This window comes from Sceloporus occidentalis, unplaced genomic scaffold, assembly GCF_023333645.1.
Source record: "Sceloporus occidentalis isolate IW3139 unplaced genomic scaffold, rSceOcc1.0.p SCAF_7, whole genome shotgun sequence".
Taxonomy (NCBI): Eukaryota; Metazoa; Chordata; class Lepidosauria; order Squamata; family Phrynosomatidae; genus Sceloporus; species Sceloporus occidentalis.
Genome location: NW_028316987.1, coordinates 61,549,405 through 61,568,082, shown reverse-complemented (window position 1 = coordinate 61,568,082; position 18,678 = coordinate 61,549,405). Strand labels below are relative to the sequence as shown.

The 18,678-nt window shown below is 41.0% G+C and overlaps 1 protein-coding gene across 1 annotated transcript in view; it reads left to right on the top strand.

Annotated features, from left to right (window-relative positions):
- The window catches only part of AHR (aryl hydrocarbon receptor), a 78,619-nt gene that overhangs the window by 50,543 nt on the left and 9,398 nt on the right, over positions 1–18,678 (top strand). The window contains exons 4-10 of the mRNA XM_089533117.1: positions 6,283–6,372; positions 6,621–6,744; positions 8,834–8,964; positions 10,567–10,769; positions 11,611–11,720; positions 12,547–12,688; positions 13,240–14,512. Of these exons, the coding sequence (XP_089389243.1) occupies positions 6,283–6,372; positions 6,621–6,744; positions 8,834–8,964; positions 10,567–10,769; positions 11,611–11,720; positions 12,547–12,688; positions 13,240–14,512 (2,073 nt within the window). The remainder of the gene's footprint in view (positions 1–6,282; positions 6,373–6,620; positions 6,745–8,833; positions 8,965–10,566; positions 10,770–11,610; positions 11,721–12,546; positions 12,689–13,239; positions 14,513–18,678) is intronic.

The following is an 18,678-nucleotide window of genomic DNA, read 5'->3' as shown; positions in this document are numbered from 1 at the left end:
GCCAATATCTCTTACCGGTAGACGCAGACCACCTCCGCCGCAATGTCCCGGGTCCTACAAGAGTGAGGCCTCACTCTCCTCAACACCGTGACACGGTAGAGACAGTCACACATCGCTCCGCTATGAGAGACCCGTCACCGATAAGCCGCAGGGACAGTAGATCCCCTTCTGCTTCACGCTCTCGTTCAGGTTCCCCATCTGTCCAGCTATACGCAGAGCAGTCCCTAGCCTTTGGGGAACCAGATGCCCCGTCACCAACGGACGATGTCCGCTCTTTTGCTGATAAGGTGATCAGAATGGCAGATGCTCTCAAACTCAAGGTCGCTCACCCTGAAGACAATGCCCTCGATACGGTGGAATGTCGGATTCACGGCTGTGCTCCTGTTCCACCATCCCTGGCCTTTCTTCCATCCCTAGAGAAGATCGCCAAGAGGTCATGGGATACACCGGCATCCATCTCCTCTACTTCGAGGAAAATAGATAACCTCTATAGGGTCACCCCTTCAGGGCCGTCTTGGCTGTTTAATCATCCTAAACCCAATTCGGCCATTGTGGAAGGCTCCCAAACCTCTTTTGCGGCTCGTCCCTCCTCATCCCCCAAGGATAAGGAGAGTAGGAAAATCGACGGCTTGGCGAAGAAGTTTTATGCCTCCGCTGCATTGGACATAAAAATTGCCAACTACGCAGCGTGCATGGGGGCATATGTCCAACTCCTTATGGAAAAGATGGACCCTATCATCAGTGAGCTCCCTGATGATAAGAGGAGGATCATGTCCGCCATCCGGATGAGGTCCATTCTGTGGGAGGTCAGCAGATAATATCAGCTAGACACTCAACTGACTGCTCTTCCAAAATCCTCTCTGGATCGGTAGCTCTTCGCCGCTATGCCTGGCTCCGTTCCTCGGATTTGACCCCCCAGGCCAAGGCGGCCATAGAAGCCATGCCATTTGATAACTCCGGCCTGTTTAATAAGGAGACAGACGAGAAACTAAGCTTTCGTTACAGAATGAAGACAGCTGCCAAGAAACACGGCATGTCAGCTTCCTCCTCCAGACCAACCAAACAACGGTACAGTGGCCAACAAAACTGGTTCCATCACGGCCAGGAGCGCTTCCACCATCCTGAACGACAGTCCCAGCCCCAAGATTCTACACGCCAGGGCGGGCATTCCAGGTCTCCCTCCCAACAAGACCGTCGCCAACAGCCTCAGAACCGCTACCAATCAGGTTACAAAAAGAAAGATTCTAGGGGCAAAAAGAGATTTTGAAGCCCCCCAGCACACTTCGTAATCTCTCAGAGAGATGGCTTACAGCCCTTTTATAACACCTGGGCATCCATCACAACAGACTCCTGGGTCCTAAACATAGTTCGAAGGGGTTATGCCCTGGAGTTCTCTGAGCTCCCTACCACCGGAGCTATCATTACCACCATCCCCTCGGACACCCTTCTCGATGAAGTGCGCTCCCTCTTGGACAAGGGCGCTATCGAGCCTGTACAACCTTCCCAGGCCCGATACTGCTTCTTTTCTAAATACTTTATTGTCCCTAAAAAACCTGAAGGCCTCAGGCCGATTTTGGACTTGCGTGCCCTAAACTCCTTCATAGCTTACAGACGCTTCAGGATGGTAACTCTTGCTTCTATTCTGCCGCTCTTGCAGAAGGACGCCTGGTTTGCCACGCTGGACCTGAAGGATGCCTATTTTCACATTGCGATACGGAACGATCATCGCAGATTCCTCGCCTTCACCGTTGGACCAGATTTCTTTCAATACAAGGTCCTTCCATTCGATCTGTCTTCAGCACCAAGGGTCTTCACGAAGTGTATGGCTCCTGTCATAGCTTACCTTCATCAACAAGGAATCGTAGTCTTCCCCTACCTGGACGACTGGCTATTCACGGCACCGTCCAGAGAGGCCCTCCAGCACCAGATGGACTTTGCCCAAGGCCTACTGGCATCATTGGGACTTCGCGTCAACCTCAAAAAGTCCCATTTAACTCCATCTAGACAGATCGATTTTATAGGCACACTACTGGATTCAGAATCAGCCAAAGCCTACCTTCCATGGTCCAGATTCCAAACCCTGACGCTCGCCATACGAGCCTGCCTACGGTACAGACATCTACCAGCCCGTGTGGTGCAGGTTGCAATGGGACATTTGGCCTCCACAACCTTCATTACTCTCTGGGCAAGACTGCACCTCAGGCCCGTGCAGTCTTGGTTCCTGTCCGCCTTCGATCCGGTGAGGGACCATCCGGACAAGATTCTCACCATTCCAAGAAAGGTCCAAACCTCGCTGAGATGGTGGCTCCAATCAGACAACGTCTGCTCCGGCATGCCATTTACCCCGCCTTCGCCAGAGATAACTCTGACAACGGACGCATCCCTACAGGGATGGGGGGCCTATACATTAGGCCTTACTGTCAAGGACAAATGGGCACGAACGGAGTCGAGCCTCCACATCAACGCATTGGAGATGTTGGCGGTGGAGAAAGCGCTCAGGGCCTTTCAAGGTTTACTCTCCAACAAGGTGGTGCTCCTCTTAACGGACAACACCACTACCATGTACTACCTCAACAAGCAGGGAGGTACAAGATCAAGGACTCTCCTAGCCATCACACTTCAGATCTGGGACTGGTGCATACAACACAGCATTCTGCTTCAGTGCATCCACCTCCCAGGGGACGAAAACGAACTTGCGGATTAACTCAGCAGATCCCAGACAACGTGTCACGAATGGAAGCTACACCCAGAAGTAGTCTCCCACCTTTTTCAACGATGGGGCACGCCTATGGTGGATCTATTCGCCTCCCCCAACAATGCCCAACTAAACAAGTACTGTTCACGGGTTCGTGGAGCCGGCTCCCTGGGAAATGCCTTCCAGTTTCAATGGACGAACGGTCTCCTTTATGCGTTCCCCCCGTTTCCGTTATTCACCAGAGTATTGACAAAGATGTGGATGGACTCCACGGATGCAATCTTGATCACCCCGTGGTGGCCCAGGCAACCGTGGTTTGCTCCTCTGTTACAGCGAGCCCAAGAGCATCTTCGCTTGAAACACCGGCCCAACTTGCTTTCGCTCCATGACGGGCAAGTCCACCACCCCGAGATGCAATCTTCTCCCATTGGTGGCATGGAAGATTCAATCCTAAGATCGCTACCATCCGGTGTACAAAACATGATCAAGGCAGCTCAAAGGCCGTCTACCCAGAGGTCCTACGCCTACAAATGGGGCAGGTTCCTTGCCTTTCTACGAACCAGCGAAGTTCCACCATCCCGTGTTTCCATCCCCGTAGTCCTGGACTTTCTTATGACATTGACGGAGGCAGGTCTCTCCTTGAGTTCTATCAAGTGCTACCTGTCTGCCATCTCTTCACACTATTTGTTTCAAGACAAACCTTCTTTGTTTAAGGACCCTCTCATAAAGAGGTTCCTTAAGGGATTTAACAACTTGCATCCACCTGTTGTGGACCCTCCACCGCAGTGGAGTCTGGACACTGTTCTGGCTTATCTAGTCTCTAAGCCCTTTGAACCATTAGCTACCACGGACTTGAGACTCCTAACTTGGAAGACTGCCTTTCTGGTAGCTATCACGTCAGCCCGCCGGGCTGGTGAACTGTGTGCCCTTAGGATGGATCAACCCTTTCTCTGTTTTCACAAGGACAAAGTGGTCCTCCGTACAGACATTATTTTTTTTACCAAAGGTAGTATCTGCTTTTCACATCAACCAGGACATTGTTTTACCGACTCTGGCTTCTAATCCAACCACAGACTCTGAGCACCAGCTCCACGCTCTAGATGTTAGGAGGGCACTGGCGTTTTATTTGGACAGGACAGCTGGTTTCAGGCGTTCGGCGAGACTATTTGTGTTACTCCGAAGCCAAGAAAGGGCTGCCGGTTTCACCACAGAGGTTCTCCAAGTGGGTGGCCAACACCATCCGCCTCTGCTACGAACTGGCTGGTAAGCCCTTACCAGGTCGGGTTAGAGCCCATGCAACTAAGGTGATAGCTGCATCCTCAGCCTTTTTGACGGGGATCCCCCTCGAGGATGTTTGTAAGGCTGCTGTCTGGTCCCAACCATTGACATTCATCAGGCATTACAGGCTGGACGCCAGGGCCAGACAGGATGCAGCCTTTGGGAGGGCAGTGTTACTTTTTGCCATGCATTAACCTGTGGCAATGTCAATAAATAACACAGGTGTTTGGTTTACATACTTTATTGGTTACTTGATTTATGGTAATTGACACTCCCTCCTCCATAGACTAGAGCTCGCTAGTCTAAACCCATTTGTGTGATTCGCAGAGACCACGAAGAAGGACAGGTTGCTCACCTGTACCTGTGTTTCTTCGAGTGGTCATCTGTGAATTCACACAAACCCACCCATCCATCCCCTCAGTGTCTGCTCATTTGACAACGCTTGTTGCCGCGCTGTTTGCAGCTCATTCGGAACTGAAGAAGGGCGGACCACCAGGGGCCTTATATACGGGATGGGCGGGGCTACCACCAAAAAGTTGCAAAGAGACTGCAGAAAGTTACATGACTTTCTGCCCAGAGATTCTAGAAGTTTCTGAGTTTGCTGCGCATGCGCAGAAATAACCCATTTGTGTGAATTTGCAGATGACCACTCGAAGAAACACAGTTACAGGTGAGCAACCTGTCCTTTCCCCACAACCAGCATGAAGACCAAGTTGGCTGGGGAAAGAGTGATAGAATCATAGTTTTTTATGGGGTTTTTGGGCTATGTGGCCATGTTCTAGAAGAGTTTCTTCCTGACATTTCGCCAGCATCTGTGGCTGGCATCTTCAGAGAATGCTTGCCTGGAAAAAATTGGGTATATACTCCTGGGAACGCAGGAGTGATTTGCATGTGGCTCACACTGTGTGTGTGTGTATAGATACACACACACACACACACACACACACAACTTTTTCCAGGCAAGCATTCTCTGAAGGTGCCAGCCACAGATGCTGGCGAAACGTCAGGAAGAAACTCTTCTAGAACATGGTCACATAGCCCAAAAAACCCACAGAAAACTATGGATGCTGTCCATGAAAGCCTTCGACTTCACAGTGACAGAATCATCTCTCTGCTGCCAACCTACTTACTTGCCTGCATGTAATTTCTTGTTGTCTGTAGCTGCTAGACAGATTGTTGAATCCAAGCTGTGTTAACTTCAAATGTAAGTTTCATTATGTAATTTCCTAGTTCTTTAACATTATTTAGACTGAGAATTAGTAACATCCATCAAAGTCACCAGTACCAGTGCTTGACAGATCAGACACATGAGTTTCCAAAATTCCAAATATTAAGGCAGCCAAAACATGATACCACAGATGTGTCTGAATTAGGATAATAAAAACCTTGATATTTTATAGTAATAGGCTGTGGAAACTCTCCAACAGAAATCAGAGTGGTTCCATCCCTTCTGCATTTCAGCAGGCAGCTAAAATGGTATTGTTTCACATGGCTTCAGTTCTTAAAACCAGGGGAAATGGCTGGTTGTTTTAATTGTATGAAGTGGTAGTCTGTTTTTAAACATTCAAATTTTTCTATTTGTTTATTTATGTTTTATAAATGTTTCTACTTCTTCTCAGTGGTAAAATAAGAAGCAATACATAAATGCAATAATTAATAAAATAATTAAAAGGAGCAGATTCTCTGAAGTAGCATTCTCTGAAGATGCCAGCCACAGATGCTGGCGAAACATCAGGAATAAACTCTTCTAGAACATGGCCACATAGCCCAAAACCCCCACAAAAAACCAACATATGTTTTTTGTGTATTAAGAGTACTGTACAGGTGTTTATGATTCAACCAAAGAAGAGATATGAAGACTTTTGGGGGGGGGGGGGGGGGGTTGGTAAAAGAATCATTTTTCTGCCCCTCTCCAGACATTATTTTCTGGAAAAAATAAAAATTAAGTATTTTAAAAAATCAAAAATGCATTATAGAATATTTTCTTCTAGAATGTTGAATATAAATCTAGATGGCTTTCCAGAATAGAAAATTAATGTGGGTTGAGCTGGAAAGTACACTGTTAAGTGTACTGTTATCGTTGGTTCAGTTCTTATCTCATTTCTGTACTCTTGCTAAAATAAATTGTGTGATATAATGTTGTTCTTAAGTAAGATGACTATATTACTTTTACAAGGGATTACTGAGATTTAGAACATGAGTGGTTAACTTTTAAAGTAAAGTGTCTGAACTCACTTTCTCTGTATCTGTTATTTCAAAATAATTTAAAAACATCCATTAGTGATGTATTCTTGCTTTTCTCTCTACAGGCATTAAATGGGTTTGTGTTGGTGGTCACATCAGATGCACTTATATTTTATGTGTCCTCTACAATCCAGGATTATTTGGGTTTCCAGCAGGTAAGTACTTTTTCCTCTTTCAGAACATATGGAAAGTTTCACGGCTTTGATTTTGCTTCTGAAGAACAGGTTTTACTGTCAAGGCTACTTCTGACAAAGTACTAGAAATGGCCATTCCCTGAGCCACAGAAGTGGCAAATCTGTCCTTGAGAGAAGGCATGATGCCAGATGCTGAGAAACCTTAGAAATATTATTGGACATTTTATTTATTTACTTATTTATTTATTGTCGTTATTTCTTGTATTTAGTCTGACATTATACACCAGAGTGTGTTTGAATTAATACATACAGAAGACAGACCAGAATTTCAGCGGCAGCTTCACTGGGCTCTAAATCCCGTACAGTCTACAGATTCTGGACAGATAATACCAGGTGAGAATCTACTAGTGGCAAGTAGTGGCATATCTGTTGGGAAAAGCACTTTGTAATTTACAGGTATTCTAGACAAAACTCAGACTGGCATTAAATGCTCATAGTGCTGATAATCTCATTTTGCAAAGTTGCCATGACCTAGAAGAGGTGATTAGTCATGCAGTCGACATGTAGTGTGAAGAGCTTTGCTAGGTTGAATCATATGGGTACATCTGTACTACCAATTTTAAGGGGATAGGCTGAAGCCCCATGACTTCTGGGAAGGCATTTTATGAACCACAGGGTGAGTTAGATACAATCCTCCCTCCATTCTCGCAGACTTGGGGTACACACCCTTTGAATCTCCGCCAAAGGCGAACAGAGGGGGTTAATATGGGGCATGCCCCTCCCACAGCGTGCACTATGGGGGTGTGCCTCCATTCAAGCCAATAGGACTTGAATATGCACAATTTTCTATTTTCACAGAACGGGGGTCCGGAACAGATCCCCCCCCCCCCCGCAAAACCGCAGGAAGGGCTGTATATCCTTCTGAGAGATGGGAGAAATACAGATATATCCTAGCATCTCTCAATGAAATTTTGTTATCTCGAACATCAGGAAATCTAAAAGAAGGAGTGAATTGGGAGACTTGCCTAGGTGGATTAGTAAAGTCTGTGGAGAATTGTTTGTATTTCTCTGTTACAAGATGATGAGAATTCAGCCACTAATTATTTGGAATTCTTTAGGAAATCAATTTTCACATCAAAGCATAATAATGGAAAATCTTTCAGATTAAAAACATTAATGTTAATGAACTTGGTTTATTTCTGGAAGTTTTCTATATAAACAGTATTAGTATATACTACCATATATACTTGTGTACAAGTTGACCTCGTGTATAAGTCGAGGGAAGGTTTCAGGGTCAAAATCCTGGGTTTTGATACGACCTGTGAATAAGTTGAGGATAAAACTTAGGGGCTATAAGGAAGGGTGGAAAGGGGGAAATACCACTTCTGACCCGCCTTCTCATTCTCTGGACCTCTCCCAACCAATTCCCAGGTGCTGGAGGAGAGGTTTTAATATCGGATTGAGAAAGTAAGCAATTGGATTCAAATGGAGAGTTGTTTCCATAAGAAGCATGGTCTTGCAAAATGGACTGGAGACAGGAGCAAGTGGTTTTAAATATAGAGGTTTTTTTTTTTTTTTATGGGAAGCCAGGTCTTGCAAAACGAAGCAGAGAAAGAAACAAGTGGATTTTAATGGGGAGATTTTTCCATGGGAAAAGTCAGGTCTTGCAAATGGAGCAGAGAAAGAAGCAAGTGTGATTAAATGAGGAGTTCTTTCCATAGGAAGCCAGGGCTTGCAAAATGGAGCAAGAGAGAAGCAAGTGGATTTAAATGGGGAGTTTTTCCAATAGGAAGCAAAGGCTTGCAAAATGGACTGGAGGGGGAAGGAATTGGTGTTCATTGGAGATTGGAGGATCAGGCTTGCTGGCTTTAGGACCCTTCTAAGCACTACTGATGCATTGACACTTATATAAGCCTACCCAAGACTTTAGGGGCAATTTTGGGGCATAAATTTCTCAACTGATAAGTTGAGTTAATTATATTTCTCATTGTCTTTTTGGTTAAGATTTTACTGACTTTTTGTTTAGGATTTGGGGCCTTGATTATAAAATAGGCATACAGATTGAGTATCTTTTATCCAGAATGCTTGGGACCAGAGGTGTTTTCAATTTAGGGTTTGTTTTGTTTTGTTGTTTTTGAATACCTGTATTTGCATATATGTATAAAATGAGCTATCTTGGAGATCGTAGCCAAGTCTAAACACAAAAATTCATTATCTTTCATATACACCTTATGCACATAGCCTGAAACCTAACTTTAGACAATATTTTTAATAATTTTGTGAATGAAATGAAGTTTGTGTACATTGAACCATCAGAAAGCCAAGCTGTCAGTATCTCGGTCATTTATGAAAAACATTTTTTAAAGTATTTCAGATTTCAGAATTCCAGAGAAGGGAGACTCAACCTATATATAAGTAATTGCTGTTGTTGTAATGATAAATATCACTCCTAAAAAAGTTCTTAAATTGTATTTTCTTGCAGGAGATAATGGCTTTTCACAGACAGCAACATATTATAATCCTGATCAACTACCTCCAGAGAATTCTTCATTTATGGAACGAAATTTCATCTGTAGATTACGTTGTCTACTGGATAATTCATCTGGGTTCTTAGTGAGTACACACATACATAAGATTACAATTCAGACTTAACAGGAAGCTTTGAATTCCCATTATAAATAACAATACCTGGTGTCTTGGGTTTGTACATTACCCTTTTGCTCTGCTTCCTTAACTACTCCTACAGATTTAAAGGGGAAATGTTTTAAAGCTTCCACTTTAGATTTGGATTGAACTACCATTTCCTGCCATGATTGAACACAGCAAAATATATGCGCAAAGGAATCTTGTAGCACCTTTGAAACTAACCGAAAGAAAGAAGCTGGTAGCATGACCTATTGAAGACTTGAGTCTACTTCCTCAGGTGCAACACGGTTTGTTCAAATCATGGCTGATTTATAACATAGTAGGATCTGAAAGGTTGAGTATCTAAAAGGTTGAGTATCAGGATCTGAAAATATGATCTCATCCTGGTTTATTGTAAAGTACAAACATAGAACAGAGAATCACAGGCTTTTTGCAGACTGAAAGTGGAAGGTTTAAGCTGATTTCCTATAAGGAAAAGATGGGAAAAAATTGATGAAATGCATGTGGCCCAAAAGCTTTCTCTTCCCATAATGGGAAATCCTGGATTCTTTATATATTTCTCTCTTTTTCAGTTTGAGTAATTGTCATATCTAATTCATTGTCATACCTAATTTTGCATGATTGTAAAAAATCATATAACTTCCCGACTTTGGCCCTAAAATTCCAGAAGTGTTTGAATTTTCTAATACAGTATATGCATTTGATTGTTTTAAAACCAAGTACTTTTTTGCAGTAACACTGAAGCTCTAATGTAGCTTTTTCCAAAACCAAAAACTGAGACACATTAGCTACAGTGGTCCACTTCAGCAATCCAGATCTTCACCAGACTTTTAAAAATATGAAAAATTATTATAGCTGTCCCATTTTTAAATATGAATAGACTTCACCATACCGACTGTGATCCAGGTCCACCCAACAAGGAGATGGAATACTAAGGGCCACATTTCAAAGCCACACTACCCAATTTCTATCAGTGTATTTCTGTCAGTGTGCTTTTTGGGGGGTGAGGGTAGAGAATTAAGATCTTTGTAATGGTTGTTTAATGCTGCACATGTTAGCAGTAAAGAACTCTGTTAGTAATGCCTCTTCTATTAGTACGACAATCAACAGATTTCATGGGTTTTTATCTTTTTATAAAAGATGCCAGTGTAGAAAACAAAAATAGTAGAAGTTACCTTTTTTATAAATGATGTTTGAAGGGAGGGTTGGGCTGGGGACTTGTTGGACTTGCTGTATTTATTGTGGTATACTGTATTAACTCTGCTGTTACCCGCCTCAATCCTCAAAGCGGAAGAGGCAGGATATAAATAAATATTTATTATTATTATTATTATTACTACTACTACTACTACTATCTGTGGATTGCTCATATAATGCACAGCAATATGTATTTTCTTAATCATTTTTTATGAATAAGTGTTTAAAGTTCAGCATTCCTCAACAGTTTTGGTTCATATATAAATAGCTGATGAAATTATTATTTATAAGTGAAATTAAAAATATATAATCTCTGTTATCTACAGTTACATCTAAGCAAAAATTAATATCATGTATATTCCTCCTCCAAAGGCCATGAATTTTCAAGGGAGATTAAAGTTTCTCCATGGACAGAATAAAAAGGGGAAGGATGGAGCTGCTCTGTCTCCACAGCTGGCTTTGTTTGCAGTGGCTACTCCACTGCAACCTCCATCCATTCTTGAAATACGTACCAAAAACTTCATCTTCAGAACTAAGCACAAGCTGGACTTCACACCTATAGGATGTGACGCAAAGTAAGTGCATCATCCATGTATGATAATTTCCCCTATATACTTCAAATAAAATTGCATAGGGTAGCTTGTACATTTTAAACAAAGAAGGGTAGAATTCAGAGACTTGGGGGTGAAATAGACCAGTGGAAAGGGTGGCTTGAAGCAGCCCCTCCCAAAGACAGATTGGGGCTTCAGTGAACACATGCCATGGCCCCAATCTGCCTTGAAACCATCCGAAAAAGGATTGGCAAAGATGTCAGTCCCCCACATTAGATAGCTTAAGAAGCACTTAGGCATGGAGCAGATGGCCAGGAAAGAGTAGCCACTGGCAACAATGAGGCCAGGACTGTGATGTCCACAGCGCCCGCTCCCAAAATTCATTTATTTTCTTTAATGTTTCTGGTAAGGATGTAAGATATTTTGTATGGAGGTAGGTGGAAAGGAGTACAGTCGGCCCTTCTTATACACGGATTTTTTATACACGGATTCAAGCATACACGGTTCGAAAATGTTCCAAAAAAGTATAAATTTACCTTGATTTTCCATTTTTTATAAGGGACACCATTTTGCTTTGTCATTATGTTTAATGGGACTTGAGCATACACGGATTTTGTTATACACAGGAGATCTTGGAACCAAACCCCAGCGTATAACAAGGGTCCACTGTATTTGATTATAGTTGTTAGTTGGCTGTTGGCTAGTGTTTGTTGTTTTTGCTTATTTGGTTTTTGTAATGAATTCTGTTTTTTGGGGGTATGATGATGCCCTAAAATTTTAGAGCATGATTAGGGGGATTTATTATTATTTCTGTCTTGGGCTGTGCAAATGTGCCATAAAATATTCTAAATAATATCTCTTGCAGAGGACGAATTGTGTTGGGTTACACAGAAGCAGAACTGTGCATGAGAGGAACAGGATACCAGTTTATTCATGCAGCCGACATGCTCTATTGTGCTGAGAAACATGTCCGAAGTAAGAGCTATCTTGTGTTGAGCCCATTGCATAAAAAATATGCACCAAAATAAATTCTGAAATGTATCTTAAGATACTCTTTCCACTTTTTCTAATAAGGGCTTTCTTCTAGACATTTCCTTCTACTAAACAAGCGAGGTTATGTTTGCAGAAGCAGTATTTTAATATTCCCATATGGAATCCTTTAGCTTGAGCCTCCATGTTCCTGTTAAATCTTGCTCTTTGCACTTCCTTTTCTCTGCCTTCCTTGCTGCTAATTCAGCAATTTTCTCAGGCAGATTTACTGCTTTTAAGAGAGTTTTTTTCCCCCAAAGTCTAAATTTAGAATGTGTTCTGACCTTGATCTACTTGGTCTACTTTTTATCAGAATCTTTATGTCACACTTTAGGTGAAAGTGTGTGCTTTTTCCTTGATCTGTAGCATGTTTTAGAATTCACTGATACTATTTTTCTTGCCTTTGCTTAGGAAAAGTAACTGCAGTGCCCTTTGTTCTATGAAACAACTGTAACTGAAAAAATTAAACTACTTGAGAGCTCAGTTATTGACTTTGTGGGTTCCAAGGAATTGTATCTCTCTGCTTTAGCAATGTTACATTTCTACTAATATGATACAGAACTCTGCCTGTTACCCTGAAAATAAGCAGAGCATGCATTTTTAAAGCTTTAGGAGACTCACAAATATTAGCATTATTAGCTTGTGGATCACGCCCTGTGTAATATAACAAAGATAACTCATGGATTATTAAACTTTATATATGAGCATAAACTTTAGACTGTCAGACTTAACTGGGAAAAATTAAGCACATTTTTCTATTTTAATTTTCTAGTGATAAAGACTGGAGAAAGTGGTATGACTGTTTTTAGACTACTTACCAAGGAAAACCGTTGGGCCTGGGTTCAAGCAAATGCACGCCTAGTTTACAAAAATGGGAGACCAGATTATATCATTTCAACTCAGAGACCTCTTACGTAAGTGGCTACCGACCAGATCTTGCAGACTCCATTTTTGTAAATAAGATTAGCTAGTATAATATATCTGCCGAAGATTAATAGTTATAGTTGTCATATCTTACTGGAAGAGAAGTAGGATAAATACCGAAAAAAAAGTTACTTAAGCAACTTTGTTTCTCTCCCCACTCCCATCTCAGCTAAAACATGACTTTTTGCATTAATTTATAGAACTGGCATAGTTTGTTGTTTGTTCTGTGTGCCTGTCTATGGAAGAAGGATTTGATTCTTAACTATCTCACCCTGATATTTTACTAGTGTTTGGGTTTGAAATCATGTATGCTTCGGAAATTATATTGCACGCACGCACACATTGTTCACCTTCTGACACACAGCCTAGCTACAACCAAATCTGTTATTTTGAAAGTCCTAACTGTTTTCCCCATCAGTTGCTTCTCAGGTCTGTTCAGGTATTTGAAATAGTCTATTATAGCATTAAAATAAAACCTAACCATTTTACTCTTGTGCAATTACAACAGTTAACATTCTGCTTTTGGTATTTTGAAATTCAGAGATGAAGAAGGGGCTGAGCACTTACGGAAGCGAAACATGGAGCTGCCCTTCATGTTCGCTACAGGTGAGGCCGTGTTATATGAAGTGACGTTTCCCCAGCTTGGCTTAATGGATTCTTCTCAGGCAAAGGTTAAAAGTGGCATTGGAAAAGGAGCTGCTTCCAAGACTGCACTGCGCAAAGAATCTGTTGATCCCAGTTCACTTCTGGGGGCAATGTTGCAGCAGGATGAATCTGTGTATCTCTGCCCACCTGCTTCAAATAAAATCTCCTTTGAAAGGAATCTTTTTGTGGACACCAGGGATGAATTGGATAATGTAATGGCCAGCGATTGGCAGGAAAATATTTTGCCAGTGAGGAATAACAGCATCCTCAAACAAGAACAGACTGAGTGCCCCCAGGAAAATAATTTAATGCTTCCTGAAGACAGTATGGGTATTTTTCAGGATAACAAAAATAATGAACTGTACAACATCATGAAAACTCTAGGTGTTGACTTTGAAGATATAAAAAGTTTTCAGCAAGATGAAGACTTTTTTAAGAATGAACTGTCTGGTGTGGATGACATTAGAGACATTGATATAACTGATGAAATCTTGACCTATGTTCAAGAGTCCTTAAATAAGACTGACCTATTGTACTCAGGTTGCCAGCAGCAGCAGCCCATGGTTCAGAACTTGGCCTGTTTAATGCAGCAGCAAGCAGAGCAGCAACAACTGGACCATCAGCAGAAACAATCTGTGGTGGAACAACATCAGCGTCAGCAACAACTATGTCAGAAAATGAAATGCATGCAGGTCAATGGGATGTTCACAAACTGGAATTCTGTCAGTAGCATGTCCCTGAATCCTTCACAGCAACAGACACAGCCATATGTGTTTTCCAGCATGCAAGAAATAACTCAGGAGTTCCCTTACAAATCTGAAGTCAATGCAGCAACCTATGCATGTAGGCAGGAGTTTATTCCCTACAAGCAGCCCACCAGCATGGTTTCACAGCTTTCAGATTTTACGCAGATAGACTTCCCGGTAGGAAGTTTTGACCGATCAACTTATTCCAGCTCTTCTGGCTTAGAGGATTTTCTCAATTGCTTGCAACAAGTCCCTGAAAGTCAGGCCTGTGGAATAAACTCTCAACAAGTTATAGTAACCCCTCAGACGTGCTATGCTGGTGCTGTGTCAATGTACCAGTGTGTATCTGAAACTCAGCCAAACTGTACAGAACAAATGCAGTACAATCCTGTGGTATCAGGACAGCAAGCATTGTTAAGCAAGGTATGGAACATACATTTCTAAAGTAGTATTTTGGTGGTTTTGACTTGTGAATATTCTCTGGCTGGTTTTGCATGCAACAAGAAACATGAATTGTAGAAAATTTTGGTTTGTGATTTACAAGTCGTATGTTGGGGCATGCTCCCTGGCTCTTCCTGCCATCAACAGCAGCTTAACTAATTGGAAATTAACCAGAAAGTAAAAGTTTAGTATTACATCAAAACTGAGAGTTCTGGTTTTTGATTCTGGTTTGTCAAGTGAGAGACAAACCAGGAGGATCAGTTTGGCTGCAAAGCTAAGGTTTTCATTTCTGGTGAATGTCTGGTTAAATTAGCTTACCCCACTGGTGGGCAGAGCCAAGAGGGAACAGTGTGGCATGTTGGTGATAATAAGAAGCCTGGATTCTTTGCAATTCTGCCTGACTGTTACCATGAAAAGCTGTTTTTGTCAGTGTTCCAAGAGTCTCTGTTATTAACTGCTTTTAATTTTAACCTGAGTCGTTCTTCTTATACAATTGTTAAATTCTATATTTCGGGGGTCATTTGTGGGATTATTCTGAGAAGTACTTAGCTGGAATTGTTTGTTTGTTTTCCTGTTCGTCTGCTCCAGTATTTATATTCTTCAATAGGCTATTAATTCTTTAATTTAAATGTAGTATCTCTGTACTTCACAACTTAGCTCATGGTCCTCATGGTGGCAGAGATGTGCTTTAATATTTGATTTATTTTCTTCTCAGTCTCCTTAGTATCCTCACCTTCTTTTGGACCATTGGCATTGTGTAATTATACTTGGATGATCTGAAATTATATTTAATTTTTTCTTGAAGAATCTCAAGTCACCATTTTCAATCAGTTCTAAAATTCTTATGAAAGTGTATATGAACTTCTACCTTTATTATCAAAGGCACACAACAATGTTTTTATAAATATTTTGTCCTAACTCTCAACATAAAATAAATTAAGGCATATCAGCAGATAAAAGTATTCAATGAATGTTTAAGGACAAACCTAATTAATATTGGGCATAGTATTAATTTTAAAACAGTATTGAATGCAGTATATTGTCAGAAAGAGGGGTTTAAACCATATTTGTATCTTTGTGACCATGCTTTCAACTTGTTTAATGATGTCAGATTAGTTTCAAAGACTTGCTAAACAATATGTTGTTCATAGAAGGGCAATCCTAGTGCTAGTCTTCAAATTATTTGTTAATGATCGGAAATGTCATGGGAAAGAAAAGGAATTCTTCTTTTAAGTGACTTTTTATATGAATTTGTGGCTAGGAATAGTAAGTGAATGTAGGTCTAGTGACCAAACTTGGTGACAGTATCTCTCTGTTTACTGTATACTGTCATAAGGATTTATCTGAAAGAGCCACTGTATTGAGAATCTTGCCTTAAGATTAGGCTTGGAAGTTATGACCTTTAGATCATATTAGCCTCCATAATTCTAGTACCATTACTATACAGCACACAAAAGTAGTGACATTTATTTGATATGATAAAAGATAAACTTTAGATCAGGAAAGGGCAAAATAAAGTTCTTGATCTACTGTTTAGTTGGGTGATTTACCACAGAATTTCTGACTCTCAATTGTGTGAAAATACCAGCAACACAGTGGCCTCACAACCCTAAATTGTATTATGGGAGATGGGGAAAATATGCACTGACAATTCTGTAGTTCTGAGTGCATAACTTTTTAAAAAGCCTTTGGTTAGTGGGTCTTAAAGAGGGTAGTCTTGAGACCTAGTCAAAAACAGATCTCAGGTTTGCTTACCCTACTGAAGATGTATGGGGAAAATTGTGTTTTAGCTACTTATTCTGCTTACATCTTTATCTTCAAGTTTTAATATATTGTTATGTTAAACACAACTGGAATTTATCCATACTATATTGTATTTCAACAACAAAAAATCATCATGTATAATCCATAACCTCTTAGTTTTAGTCTCAAAGGTGCTACAAGATCTCTCTACATACTGATTCTGCAGACTAACACAGCTGTATCTTTGAACTCTTAGGCGGGTTACAAACCACCATAAAGTACGTATTCACTACGTATTAGGGTTAGGAAGGGGCGGTGCTTCCGCACCCCCTAATCCTAGCATGTAGTGAATATGTACAATATGTGCGTCCGCACGTCACGCGGTACTTATGACGTCGCGAGTGCGCCATTGGCGCCTCACAATGTCATAACTGCGCCGCAGGAAGAAGCTCCATTTTGGAGCTTCTTTTTTGCTCCGCGCGGGAGTTGCGTGGTTTGGCTGCTGCGGCTCCCTCGCGGAGCAAACAGCAGCACCAGCAGACCGCCGCAAAGCGGCGGTCTGTAACGCACCACAATTTTTAGGCAGGATGCTTAGGTTCTCAGACTCTTTAACAGAACATCTCCAGTTTGTTCTTAGGTTGATGGCTGTCACCCATAAGATCATAGAAGAGTCTTATTTTTTTTAAAAAGATTCAATCAAGTTTGCTTAGGTCCAAACACACGGCAGAAATAACCCAGTTTGGGACTGCTTTAACTGCCCTGGCTCAATGTTAAAGAATTCTGGGAACTGTAGTTTTTGTGAGGCAGTTAGCCTTTGCTGTCAAAGTGCTCTGGTGCCACAATAAACTGCCTTTCCCAGGATTCCCTAGTACCGAGCCAGGGCAGATAATAAACAGTGCCAAACTGGATTATTTCTGCAGTGTGTTTTGGACCATAGTTATACAAACGAATAAGAAGTGTCACAGTACTTCTGTTCCTTTGGAGACTTGCCAGAGTCCTAGAATCTTAGAAAGATTATTGGACGTTTTTATTCAGGAGGCTGGCATAAGCTAAGGAGAAAGATGTGAGATGGAAAGAAGATATATATCCTTATTTTTCAGGGAAGGTACTGTATAGTTTTATGAATGGTCACTAGACTTTTATAAATTATGACACTAGACTTGGCCTATACTATTTTCAGCGCGTTGATTGGCTTGTTGATCTCCATGTAGTCTCTTCTTAATTTAAGGTATAATTCCAAATAATTTCAGCCTTTTTTAAGGACTTGTCACATTTATCATGTTGGAATACGTTTTACAGTGGGCATCACCTCTTATGCTACATTGTCTAAATTAATTTCTTAATCCTGGTACCCTTCAATGTACACAGAAAATTCTTCACTTTCCTACCATAATCGCTTCACTGAGCATACTGTCTATGGGTTGCTGTGCCTGCACCCACAGAGAATAGAAATATTCATGTCTGTAAATCAGTTTGGAAATGTATCTTATTTGGAAGCTACAGCGAAGGGACCTGTTAAATAGCATTAATGAACAGTATGGGCATTGCCCAGTTCAAGTGCTGTTTCCATACATGGAGATTCTTGTAGAGTCAAAGAATTTCCTCCCATATGTACTCTGTTTACTTGGAACATAGATGGATTGTATCTAGCCATGATGCTAGCTGGCTCTTGTTTACTGTATTGGTTCTTTAGATAGTAGGTTTGAAAAAGCCTGCTTGATTTGCCTGTGTATCCGTCATGTAAATAGTTGGATGTTTGCCATTGTTCATCTTGCTCTAATATGTTCACTGTTATATATCTTCCCAGCATGATTCTTGCACCTAGGGTAATATTATTTGAATGTTGGACTGCAGAACCTTATACTTAATAGAGCTAAGTTATCTGTATTTGTTTGGGTATTACAATTTTTAACTAGTTTAGAGCTTTACAGTTTATTTTCTGATTCAGTAATCATGTGAAACAGAGATCTCCCCAGGCCTTCAAGAATTTCCCTATTTGGCCTGGAATGAACTTGAAAAAGCTTTTAGAGTAGAACACCAGTGAAACAAGTGAAATGAATGATTCAGGCAAGAGATGCTGAAACTTCAATTATATAAACAGTGGGAAAATCTGGAAAAAACAGCCTTTTTCTTGTTGCAAAGGACAGATGACCATGAAGACATTACAGTTAATCCAAATACATATATTTTTATTCTTTCTCTAATAAGATGCATTGAAGAGGGAGAAATAATTGAAACTGTGCTATTTCTTCCAATGTCCTTTATTTGGTTTTTGTTTTGTTTTGTCCATAGTGACACAGACTGTCAAAATTACAGGGAAAGCGCAGCTTGATTTCACAAATGCTAGATTTGAAGAGGATGTTACATTATGTTACATTATTTAAACCTGGGTTATATTGTAAACT